This window comes from Oryctolagus cuniculus, chromosome 17 (assembly GCF_964237555.1).
Source record: "Oryctolagus cuniculus chromosome 17, mOryCun1.1, whole genome shotgun sequence".
NCBI classification, from domain to species: Eukaryota; Metazoa; Chordata; class Mammalia; order Lagomorpha; family Leporidae; genus Oryctolagus; species Oryctolagus cuniculus.
The window spans coordinates 38379612-38392457 of NC_091448.1; the positions used below are offsets into that span (position 1 = coordinate 38379612).

Sequence of the window (12846 nt, forward strand, 5' to 3'; positions counted from 1 at the left end):
CCAAGGAAGATTCATGTGGTAGATTGAGATACCATCACATGTGTCCATGGAGGAGGAAAGGGGAGAGAGACGATGCAGAAGAGAAGGCGGCCATGTAGGCAGAGACTGAAGGGATGTGGCCACAAGCCAAGGCCTGCTGGAGGCTGGAAGCAGCAAGCAAGGATTCTCCTTGGGAGCAGCAAGCAAGGATTCTCCAGTGGCCACCCCGATTCTGGACGTGGGCCTCCAGAATTGGGAGAAAACAAATTTTTGTTCTTTTCAGCCACTACACTTTTGGTAATCTGTTACAGTGGCCGAGGAGACGAACAGAGTCTATTAGAGGAGGAATTCCGCAGCAGGGGGAGTAAGTCTTTGGTGACCAGTAGAGGTGATTCAGAAATACGTGCCCAGGTATCTCTTTGGTCAGGATGCCCTGCCTAGGTAAGCGAGGGTAAAGAGAGCCCCGCACAGAAGTGAATCCATCTCTTCCTTTTTCTGCTTTTCCTTTGCAGTACGTATCAGCACTTGGCATATTCATTTATTGAACACATGTGTAGTATGCCGGTTAGTGGTGGTTAAGCTCCCTCCCAGTTGACTGTAAATCCCAGGTGGAAGTGACCTACATTGTTTACTTATTTGAAAGGCAGAGTTACAGAGAGAGAGGGAGAGACAAGAAGGAGAAAGATCTCTCATCCGCTGGTTCACTCCCCAAATGCCCATGATGGCTAGGAGCAAGAGCTTCTTCCAGGTCTCCCACGTGGGTGCAGGGGCCCAAGCACTTGGGCCATGTTCTGCTGCTCTCCCAGGCCATAGCAGGGAGTGGATCAGAAGTGGAGCAGCTGAGGCTTGGTACTGCAAGCAGCAGCTTTACCCGTTACATCGGCGGCAGAAGTGACCTTTTTATAAAGCGCGCTCTTCTCCCCATGCCTGGAAGATGAGGTGGCACCTAGTAAGCACTCAATAAACACTGGTGAATGGATGGATGGCAGGTTGCTGGAGAACCTGACACCACCTGTGGCTACAGTGACATCAGACACCCAGCGTGACGGACAGCACGAAGCACGGCATTAGACACTTCCTCAGCGGCCACCCTGAAGAACACTCAAGTTGGGGTCTGTGCTCAGGTGCCACTGCTTTTCTGTCCTATGACACTGATTGCTGTGTCCTGCTTTGTGTAGGTTCCAAACGTCGTGATTGTGTTTGTGCCCCCCTCTCTGACACTCCTCGCCCAACCATCACAGAATCCTGGTATCCTCCGATCCTCCACCTGTGAAGCCCACATGGGGGTCCGCTCCTCATGGCCCTCTGGGCTCCTGCTTGGATTTGGCAGCTGCCTCCACATGGTCTCTTCGCTGTCACGCTTGGAAAACCCCTCGTGCTGCCCCCGCTCAGCATTCAGAGGGATCCTGCGACACCATGCGTCTGATCTGGCCCCTGCCCTGCTCAAAATCCTCTGCAGGCTCACGGCTTATGCAGAGTGGATGCTGAAGTCCTTCCAGCAGCTTCTGAAGTCCCTGAACCCGGGACTCGACACCCTGTGTCACCGTACCCGGTGTCTGTGCACCTCTCTGACACACCACGGCGCTCAGCTGCCCGGCTTTCCTGCTCCTGCCTCAGATCTTTGCATGAGCCCTGCCCTCCGCCTCTTTTTTCTTTTTTATTTTTTTATTTTTTTTATTTTTTTATTTTTTTTTATTTTTTTATTTTTTTTATTTTTTTGACAGGCAGAGTGGACAGTGAGAGAGAGAGACAGAGAGAAAGGTCTTCCTTTGCCGTTGGTTCACCCTCCAATGGCCGCCTATCTGCACCGCGCCTATCCGAAGGCAGGAGCCAGGTGCTTCTCCTGGTCTCCCATGGGGTGCAGGGCCCAAGCACTTGGGCCATCCTGCACTGCACCCCTTGGCCACAGCAGAGAGCTGGCCTGGAAGAGGGGCAACCGGGACAGAATCCAGCACCCCGACCAGGACTAGAACCCGGTGTGCCAGCACCGCAAGGCGGAGGATTAGCCTAGTGAGCCGCGGCCCCAGCCACCCTCCGCCTCTGATGCTCTTCTCCCAGACGTCCACGAGCTCTCGGATGTCCCCTTCTCACTGACCACTCTCTTCTTCCTTGGCCGTCCTGTTTTAAGTGGCTACTCCTGTCTCTGGCATTCCCTTGGTCTGCTATATTTTCCATCATCTGTCATGCGTGTACACATACACACACACACATTCACATCTTTACTCAACATCTGCTTCCCTGACTGATGGGAAGGATTTGCATCTGTCTGGTTCACTGATGCATCCCCAGTCTTCAGAACAATGGGCTAGGGACTGGCAATGTGGTACACTGGGCTAAGCCGCCACCTGCAACGCTGGCATCCCAAATTGGCATTTGAGTCCCAGCTGCTTTGCTTCTGATCCAGCTCCCTCCTAATGCCCCTGAAAGGCCATGGAAGATGGTCTAAGTACTTGGGCCCCTATCGTCACAGACATGGGAGATCTGGCTGGCGATCCAGGTCCCTGACTTCGGCTTGGACCAGCAGGGGCTGTTGAAGCCATCTGAGGAGTGGATGGAAGATCTCTTTCTCTCTCTCTCTGTCTCTTCTCCTCACTATGTCATTCTGCTTCTCAAATAAATAAAATAAAGCTTTAAAAAAAAGATCCTGGCATGCAGCTGCTTGTTAGCAAATATCTCTCAAAGAAATGAAGAAGGGACAAGATTGTTTGGACTACATATTTCCAAAAGCAGGAAAAGGTCTTCCTTCCTTCCTTTCCTTTTTTTTTTTTTTTAAAGATTTATTTGAAAGTCAAAGTTAAGGAGAGAGACAGAGACAGAGACAGAGACAGAGACAGAGAGAGGTCTTCCATCCACTTGGTTACTCCCCAGATGGCCACAACAGCCAGGGCTGGGCTTACCTGAAGCCAGGAGCCAGGAGCTTCTTCCAGGTCTCCCACTTGGGTGCAGGGGCCCAAGGGTTTGGGCCATCTTCTACTGCTTTCCCAGGCCATAGCAGAGAGCTGGATTGGAAGTGGAGCAGCCAGGACTTGAACCGGCGCATAACAGCCCCCAGGAAAGTCCCACAGTGGCTCAGGAAACCAGGAATGCTGATGTTTTATTTTTGGTCTTGTAGCTTTATCTGTTTCTCTTTCATAATTAGTTTGGAACAATTTAATACATCAGTTTACTAAGGATGTTAAGACAATTGGGTGCAGGAAAGAAATCCTCCTTTTGGGAATATAAGTCTCTCTCTGATGAAAAGATGAAATACGTGGAAAAGGAAGATTCTGCGTTTGTGCCGTGTGATCTGTGGGCATAAACACACGCACGCAGGCCGCGTGGAAGCTGCTTTGATGGCTCCTGCTTTGATGTCGTCCCCCTCATGTTTGCTTTGCTCATTCTTCCTTAGAAAGTGTTCCCTCCACATGCATACACCCAGGACAAAGAAATGTGCATCCAGGCATGTGCAGCGTCCCACACACCCCCAAGATTCATTTATAAAATAATCATGTTATAAATCTCAGCAGACAATCCAGTATTTGCCTAGCCAGAGTGACCTCTGCACCCAAGAGGAGGGGAGGGAATGGGCGAGAAAAAGAGGGAGGAGAGGGAGGGAGGGGGAGACCCCAGAGGCATCTGGTGCAGCTGATTGCAATTCTTCGTAAATATTCAGCCTGTGTGATGTGGTTGGGCTGTGTTTGAAACTGGAAAACGTACTCCTAGGCACACTCTGCGATGATAAGTGCTTATTTCCCAGAGCATTTGTTTAAATTAGTATGTCTTGATTAATTAAATTAATGGGTCCTGGTTTTCTTTGGGTAGAAGTGAGCCCCTGCCTTCCCCTGTCCCGCACCCTTCCCGCCTCCTCCCCACAACCCCAGTCCCAGCCTCCCGCCCAGGTGAGATCATCACAGTTTATCTTCTGTCCCTAAGGAAGACGAAGACTCTGCCCAGCTAGGACCTCCCCTTCGGACTCAGCCTCAGTTTACCCTTCACCGGCCACCTGTGGACAGAAGCACTTGACTGCTTCCTGGCGGATGCCATTCCCAAGCATCCAGGTGGTGGCAAGGTTGCCTGGACATACCAGCCAAGCCCAGAAGACTCTGGGATGCTTCCGCAGCACACAGGCCTCCCCGTGTGCCAGGCACCATTCCAGAGGCTTCCTCATCACCAAGTCTTTCACTCCCCAGACCACCTTATAAAACAGGAACTACCGCTATCACCCCACTATATACAGAGGATCAGGGAGCTTTGTGTGTGTGGGGGGCTGCTGATTCTAATCAAGGCATTCAGTTCCAAAAAGAATATCAAAGACCTGCCCCCAGCTGTGGCCAGCTCAGATTCCCTGGGGATCTGCATTGTGCTCTTATCCACCTGAATTCCAGAGCTGGCAGGGCAGGATCTGGGCCTTTGAGGGGAGCCTCCCAACTGTTTGGCATGGACAAAAGCCACGAGGGTTCAAGGCAGTTTGCTTTCTTTCTTACCCTTGGCTGTTAGAAGGAGACCTGCCTTCCCCGGTACTTCCCCCTGGAGAAACACAACAATCTGCCTGCCAAGAGGGGGCTCCTGCTGCAAAGAGAGACCCTGGACGATGTGCCTCTCTGAACTGTGGAAAGGAAGGGATGGGGTTTTCAGCTGCAGTGGGCAATTCCCAACTGGGCACACCCCGAAGGGGTCTCCTTGCCCCTTTTACAGCTGTGGATAGAGGTTCCTGAGTTAGGAAGAAGGGGGTTAAACTTTCCAAAGTCACCTTTCTGCATGTCTGGCTTCGAATTAAGTTTGGCTGGAAAAAGTCCCCAGGGGCTGTCCCTGTCCCACCTGTTCTCCCTTCCCGGCCCTCCTCCTCTGGCTCCAATGATGATGATGGATCCATAGGACCTCCTGGGTTCTCGGGGTTACTGTAACAATGCAAGATCTAAAATCTAAAATCCACCAGACATAAATGATGGGCGCTCCACACACAGTCTGAGTGCTGATGGGCGGCTCCCACGGAGGCCGGCACTTGAGGCCCGTGTTCCTCTCCTGGACTGCATGGGAGCCGTCCAATAAGAGCCTGACCGGCAAAAGGCTGTCCCATCCCCCGTCCTGCCAAAGTCAACCCTGAGCTTCCTCTTGATCGCCTCAGATCCAGCTGTACCATCAGGAGGCCCAGAACCAGTGAGAGCACCCACAGCCATACCCACCCAGCCCCGCCCCAGGCACAGATGAGGTCTCTGGGAAACCAGCCTGGCTGTGGAGCCAATCTCTGCTTCGCTGGGATTTGGAGGGACCTGTCCCTCAGGGCATAGTTAGCACACTTTCCCTGGGAAAAGCTCCTTGTAGAAGCGGAAAAACCACACACCGGCAGGCCAGGCTATGAAATGAGGGGACAGCGATGGAGGCAGGTCTGTGTGCCTTCATCCTGGAGTCCCTGCTGATCATCTGCAGCAAAGTCCCTGCTGGTGGTGCCTCCGGCCTTGACTTTCGCCTTTTGGATTATTTGTGTTCATTAGCATCCAAGCAAGAGGTGGCACCCACAACAACCCATTCTCCCAATGCCTGCCGGCCTTACAGAAGGAGGGGGGGAGGGCAGAGGAGGGCAGAGGAGAGAGTCTGGAATCACTGCTTAAAATGAGGTTAAAAACGCCAGCCCCAGCATTCTGTTCTGCTATTCATCTCTTTCCAGGACACAAGTTGCCAGGAATTGGTTCAAAGACATTTCCAGGAAGACGGCGGTACTGACCCCTGCTCTGACCACGTGCCCTTAGGGGCACCTGGGGGATCAACTCTCCCTTCCTTTGAATAGCAGCTAATACCAGACACATGACGGCGAGCAAAGGCCACCTGCCTCTCCACGGCCCCAATGGCATAGGAGGAACAGCCCACGCAGACCAGGGCCCTAGGGTTCTTGGTGGCACCGTGGCAGAGGAAACGTCAGAGACAGAAACAAGACTCCGAGTAGTGATAAAATAAATCGCTTTAATGGGCTGCTTTCTGAGATGCTAAATTTTTTTTTTTTTGCTCTCAGCCCGCCAATTTCCCCTCCCTGAGGTTTGTTGGGGGTGCACTGGCTGAGCCCCCAGCCCCACAGGAAGCGAGGACAGTACTCTGACCCCACGCTCAGCCCCTCCAGGGACCTGGGCGTGCAAGTCCTCCCATTAGCAGGGGGCGGGGGGAGAGGGGCTTCGCTTTCTGCTTCAGGTGTTTCTCTGGGGGGAGGGGGCAGTCACTTTGGAAATTTCAACTCTGACCTTTACACAGAAAACACGTAGACGCTTTAGTATTATATACAGGGCAGAGGGGAGCGATGCAGAGGGAAATTGCACTTAATTACAGTAGTTTACAGTTTATACCCATTGGACAAATTTACTTCTTTAAAAGAAATCTCGAGATCATCTGGGACGGAGCAGGGGAGGGAGTCTGTGGATATTTACAGTGTGTCTGGCTCAGTTCAACAGCGGGCGTCCCCCTCTCCTCGCCTCAGTAACAGATTCAAGTTTTCCCATCGGTTTGTTCGATGAAGGATCCCAGGGTGGACGTGACCGCTTTCTCTCTTCCTCTGTCTCCCGCCTCCAGGTCACACAGGAGGACTGGACATCCCGGGAGAGGCAGCAGGACAATACTGCACAGAAAGGAAGCTGGGCTTCAGCCGGCGCCTCCTGAGCGTGCGCAGGACGTCGTGTAGGCGCAGGGACCTCTCCCACGTGCTGGGCAGGTCACTGGGCTTCTCCATGACAGCTGCCCGGAGGGTGACGGTGTGGAAAACAGGGTCCTTGTTGCTGGGCACAAAGTGAGTGATGTGTGGGCATCACCAGGCTTGCAGGGGACACTGCAGAGAGAGAGGGGAGAGAGCTCAGCTGTGTGCATTCGGTAGGGTCATGGGTCATGAGCCAAGGGAGCTGCCCCCCAACTCAGGCAGCAGGGAAGGGGGCTCGGTGCTGGTCCCTGTTCTGCAATGCTGGCCCTGCAACATCTACTTCCGTTACGGAAGTCTTGGAGCTGGCTTTCCTAGACACTTCGGAAGACAGAAGGGAATAGCTGAAGATCTGGAGGGTCTCATCACTGGTGAGCTTAATCCTGAAGCTGGGCTCCACTTTCTCGGACGGTGATTTTTACAGAGTGCTTGTGTGGTTGCAAAGGCAGCTGGGTGGAAGCAGGGTTTCCGAGTTCCCCAGACCGCCACTTCCCAAACTTACATGGAGCCACGACTGTTCCCAGAGAATCCGTTAAAATGTAGCCTTTTGATTCGGATTCAACGGCCTGGGGCAGGCACAGGAAGCTGAAGTTCTAATAACCTTGATCAGCACTGTGCCAAGGCTGCTGAGCTTGGAGCAGCAAGTCCAGGAGCCCGTGAGAAAACCGCCACTCTCTCCAACTCCCCGGCAGGAAAGCCGCTCGGGAACTGCAAGGTGCGTTCCGAGGTTTCTGACCATGGGGGACCAGGGGAAGGGTCCTGGGGCTGTCCTGCCCAGTGGGCCAGGGCTGGAGGCCCCGAATGGCTGGGAAGCACTCTGCGAAGAACCACAGCGCCCTCAGGGACCCTCCAGTCCCAGAGCCTGCCCCTCGCTCCTCTGAACATCGTGAACACCGTAGCTCTCCTCCTGACTTGCCTTGGTCTCTTCCCTCCCTTTCGCTTGGGTCAGCCCTGAAGATTCTGTCTTAAGGCTCGGGGGCTTCTCTCAGATTGTTCCCCCACCCAACACACACACGCTCCTACCACTATCACCTCATGAACCAGGGCTGCCAACCACAGCCCGACAGGAAGGGACGAGCGTGTCCATTTTACAGATTAGGTAAATGAGGCTCAGAGAGTTGGTGAACTGTCCCAGAGTTCAGAATTGGGAGGCTGTGAGCCAGAGTCGAACAGTTCCCAGCAGCCCCTGGCTGTGTTCCCGAGGTGCTCTGCGGTCAGTGTGCCCCCTACTCAGCGTGGTGCTCTGGGTCAAGCCTCAGGCCTCAGTTTCTCCACCTGTAAAACGGAGGCTGCCGTGGATTAGACGAGGCGATAGACAGAAGTCCTTAGACTGGCGGTCGGCACCGGCAGGCCCTGCTACTCTCGGGGGGCGGGCCCGAGCCGCGTGCTTACGTGAGGAGCAAGGTCGCTGACCCTTCTACATTCTTGAGGCTGTGGTCAGGGCCCCCTGATGCCCGCCCTTTGCCTCCTCTTCCTCCCTCCGCCCACCCCCATTCTCAAGTCTCTCTGCCTGCCACTCTCGGCCTTTCCCAATTTTCAGATTTCAGGTGGAGGAGAGAGAAAATGGCTTGTGACCTTGCAGGTTTCAATAGAAGAGCAAACAAGAAGAGCAGATAAGGCGACGCCAGCGGGATTCTATGGCCTGTCGTTAGGGATGGGCTTCCCAGCTATCACATGTTTGCTCACATAATAAAATGGTGGCAGGGCCCGAAATGTTGTCAAAGGGACTAGAGTTATTTGCCCCCTTCAGAGTCTAAACACAAACATCTGATAAGGGGTGCACTGGGGGCCCTCGGAGCTAGGGGCCCAGCACCCCCAGCCCCGCTCAGCCTGGCCCTGAGGATCCCTGAGAGCGCCTTGGTCTGAGACAGCTGGCAGAGGAGGGCTCCGCCCCATCGTCTGGGGCAGGAGGCCCTACTGTGTGCCAGGGGCCGTGCTGAGGGCTTTGCACACATCCGTGCCTTTAATTCTTCCACGGCTGTCATTTATTCATTTCACATCGCTGGGGCTCGGGGCTGCAGCTGCAAACGAGATCTCCACCACCTCACAGAGGCCACTTCCTAGTCAGGGATTTGAGCAGAGCACAAATAAGCCAGTGTGCCTGTGTGCACAGAGAGGAGCACGCCACAGGGCGGCGAGCGCTGTTAACCTGAGGGAAGAGGGCAGCACCAGGGGAGGGCCATCGGGGCAGGCCTCGAAGGCGGCAGCGTTGGAGCAAGCAGGCAAAGCTGGCAGGAGGGAGTGTCCGGGCCAGAGGCTGCAGGTGCAGGTGCCCCGGGGCCGCTGCGGTGCAGCCAGCCAGGCACGAGAGTGGCGACACTGGCAGCGTGCTGATCACACACCAGTCTCCATTCACGGAAAACTACCAGGAAGATTCACGCAGGGAAAGATCGCTCTGGCCGCTGCAGAGCAAGGGCGGGAGCAGGAAAAAAGTTCAGGGCCACGGAAGGAGAAGAGCAAGACAAGGAGGGACCTGGGCTTGGCTGAGGACAGTCCACCGGAAGTGGTGGGGAATGGTCAGATGCAGGCTGTACGTCAAAGCCCTCCCCTCCCCCAGCCAAACCTGCCAATGCCCTGCCAGTGTGGGGTGCAGCAAAAGACCCAGAGCGACTGAGGGGCACTGTCACTTCCTAAGAAGGGAGCGACTCGGGCAAACCGCGGAGCTCCTATCTCAGCTACATGCGATTTGGAAGGCTTATGAGATCTACGAGGGACTTCAACGCTTCCTGGAAGATGGGATTAAAAGAGGACACCCATCTTCCACGAACATGTTGAAATAACCTCGCGCTCGGCACACATACGGCCCTGCCACAGATGCACCAGGTTCATGAGTGGGCACTCAGTGGGCAGGACTGGCATGGGGGCAGGATTATTGATCCAGAGCCAGAGGACTGAAGGAGACCCCCCCCGCCCCCAGGCGTGAGCACAGGTGAGAGGAGGCCGAAGAATGAGCCCTAGGGCCGTGCAGCTCCCACCCGCTGGGAAGTTGAGCTGCCGGCTCAGCGGACGGGCAGTTGCCAGTCGTGCCACAGGAGAACCGGGAGCGGCAGTGTCCCATAACCCAAGGGTCAAAAGCGGGAAGTGACTGGCTGTGTCACAGACGGAGGCTGAACAGGGAGCATTGGATGCAGGGAGGCCGGGGTCAGGGAGTGGGACCCCGTGCGGTTCGAGGACAGAGGCCATCGGCAGGAGGATGTGGCCGAAGCCAGTGCAGGTAACTGTCTTCTGATACTATGAACCCGGGGAAGACGGCGGTAGCTCTGCTAGTGAAACGTGATGACTGTGCCTCCCACGTCACAGATGAGCCGAGTGGGGCTGAAAGAGGCACTGAGTGACTTAGCAAAGCCTGGGCTGTTAAGTCTCTCCTGGACCACCTGCTTCTGCCTTCCGAGTGGGGCAACGTGGGGACAGAAATGCTCCTTGTCATTTGAAAACCTCCCCCACAGGCTCTCCACACACTCAGGGGAAGCTGAGTGGGAGCCGGTTCCGCTGCCTGGGTATTCCCCACGCAAAGTGGTGACGAGTCCTCTGGCAATGAGTCCTTCCAACAAGCAGGTGCAAAACCATTGGGCAGGTAAAGATGCTCAGACGCTTTGCTGAAGCCGTACAGGTAGAAACTGGGGGACTCTTGTGCTGGCACCTGCCTGACTCCCAGGTCAGTGCTCCTGATCCTCGCCTCACCACCCCGCGGGGAGGAAGGCTGGGGGCGGGAGCTGCCAGGGGTTTATGGTGGGGCTGCTCAACTGCGACGGGTCAGCACCCTGGCCTGGCGAATCCTCTGGGGGTCCTCTCTTGCCCTCTCTATAAACTAGGAAGTGAAGCAGTGGGCAGAGAAAGTTGTGGCAACAGCAGTCAGCTCAAAGCCTGCCCACACTTGTTCTTACGGAAGTCAGGGCTCACTGTGGTCTTGTCTCCAGCGGGGAGGGCGTTGCCATGCAAGAGCTCGGGCACAGACCCACTCTGATGGTAACTCGCTCGCACCCCTGCGCCGAGGACGAGAGGCGGGCACAAGCCTTGCAAAGGCCACACGGCAGTGGCTGCAGGAGGATTCTTGGCAGCAGACAAGTCCCAGCTGGGGTTCCTGAGCCGCCATCCCCAAGGCCCCGAAGGCATGTCTGTGTTGACAACACAGGCACAAGTTCAAATCCTGGCTTTGGCCTCCTGCCTGTATAACCTTGGGTCATTGTTATGGGTGCTTAAAAATAGATCCTGGAAGGTGAGTGGTGGTTAGCGGATTTGGAGTAAGAAGGAAGACTACAGCCTGGAAGTACAGCCCCGGAATGTATCATCTCTGTCAACTTGACCACACCTACCCCTCCCCCATCTCAGATTCTGTTCACTGCTCTGTAAATCAGGCCTAAAAATATCTACCTTGCAGGACGAATGAGAGAGTTGGCCAGGGAAGGTAAGATAGAGAAGCAGTTGGAGTGCTGCCTGGAAAGTGGGAGTCCATCTGAAAATACTGGTTCTGAATTCATACGTCTGTCCATCCCGTATTTCTTGAACAGCTACTATAGCCCAGGCATTTGGCTAAACACAAAAGGGCTCGTGTGCTTTTGAGAGGCCCCCCACTGCTTGCTTTGATCCTGGGAGGTAGGTGACAGAGTACTTGTGTGTCAACAGGAAAATGGAAACAGGAGTCTGGAGTCCTGGCCCAGGAGGTGGGATGCACTTGAGAGGCGTCCTAGCCCTCAGCAATGTTATCCTCACAACCTCCTCTGCCCACGGGTGGACCTAGCAACAAGCTAAGTAGCGGAGGAGTGGGAGGAAGGAGAGACGGCTGTCTCCCACGCGATCCCACACAGAAGGGACAGAGATGGGGAGCAGCAGATACCCCATTAGGTACTTCAAACATTTTGTGGAGGTGGGATTGCCCCCATTCATAGGTGCAGACACTGCGTCTCGCCGTGGAGAGGCAACTGCCCAAGGTCACGTGGCAGGGAGTGAGGGAGCTGGGAGGGGCCCAGGGCTGTGGGCTTATCCTGTCACCTTTGCCCACAATGGGGGCTCTCTGACCCCAGCACGGGGCGTGCTGGTTCCCGCTTCGGTACAGCCACCAGTGTTTTGAGGAGCCCTGCCCAGCGGTGTTCCACTCTGTTCAACACAGCGGTCCCCGCACGCATTTGACCAAAGACTCCTTCTCTCTCCGCACCCCAGCTGCCCGTGGATACCCAGCGGTGGTCTTGAGATCTCTTTTGGAAGATCGTACTTTAAAACAAACAAAAGGCAGAACTGCGGGCAGATCTCTTTGGGGTCTCATGTCTAAGCCTTAGGAGCAGAGTCTGCACAAACAGTGGACTACCTTTGCCGTCAGGAGCGTGCCCCCCTTTCATGTCATTCTGCCTTCACTAGTCCTTCTTCAGATTGCAGGAACGAAGTGTCCCGCTTGGAATACAGCACCTGGGCCCAATTTCTACTCCTGTCCTTGACCATGGGAGCCAAGGAGAGCAGCAGGAGTTAGCAGGGGAATTTCAAAGCTGAGTCCTGGATGGCAGGTGCTGTGCAGGCGGAAGTAGCCCAGGATGTGGAGTCAAAGGCCAAAGTCTGGAGGTCCAGGTCTAGAATTTATCACCCGTGTGACCTTGGGCAGGTCACTCACTATCTCTGAGTCTCAGTTTATTTCTTTGTACTTTGAAGGTGGCAATAAAATGATGTGATCGTGTCCCTGAGAAGCATAAGCTGCCAAGTGCTACATGAGTGTTTTGGGTTTTAATCCCTCCTAAGCAAGCATAATCCTCCTCATCAAAGAAATGCTTCTACTGCCGGATCCCTGCCATGTCCGAGCACTTGGGATGGTTCTAGAAGGCTGCCCGTCAGCTTCAGGATCGGCTGCCACTCCGTGCAACGGAGGGGAGAAGCCAGCCGGGGGCTGCTGGGCAGCGACTCTGAGAGCATCTTGAAGCATTTTGATTAAGAGACCATTTCCTGAATCCAGAGGACTTGTTTCAGCAAGCAAGCATCAAAGTCAACTTGGGAAAGACAGGAATAATTAATCACGGTGCTGTCTGGGGCTGACCGAGCGGCAGATGGATTGATAAACCTTTCAAAGGGGACGGTATTCCCAAGCAGGGCCGCTGCGCCTGGCTGCCCCCCGGATTGAGATTTGTGAGCACAGATAAATGTTTTCCCTGCTCACTACAAAGAGTGGGAAATCGCACGGGAGGCGGAGGGGAGGGCGGTGGGGGGTTGTCCTTTCATCTTCCATTGGGTGATTG

General features: G+C 54.8%; 1 protein-coding gene across 6 annotated transcripts in view; it reads right to left on the reverse strand.

Annotated features, from left to right (window-relative positions):
* Window positions 1-6113: 6113 nt before the first annotated feature.
* Window positions 6114-12846, reverse strand: part of HNF1B (HNF1 homeobox B) — a 54057-nt gene continuing 47324 nt past the window's right edge. For all 6 annotated transcript variants that reach the window (XM_051825477.2, XM_051825476.2, XM_008271145.4 and 3 more), the window contains one exon: window positions 6114-6766. In XM_051825477.2, coding sequence (XP_051681437.2) covers window positions 6654-6766 — 113 coding nt within the window. In that variant the 3' untranslated portion in view covers window positions 6114-6653. The remainder of the gene's footprint in view (window positions 6767-12846) is intronic.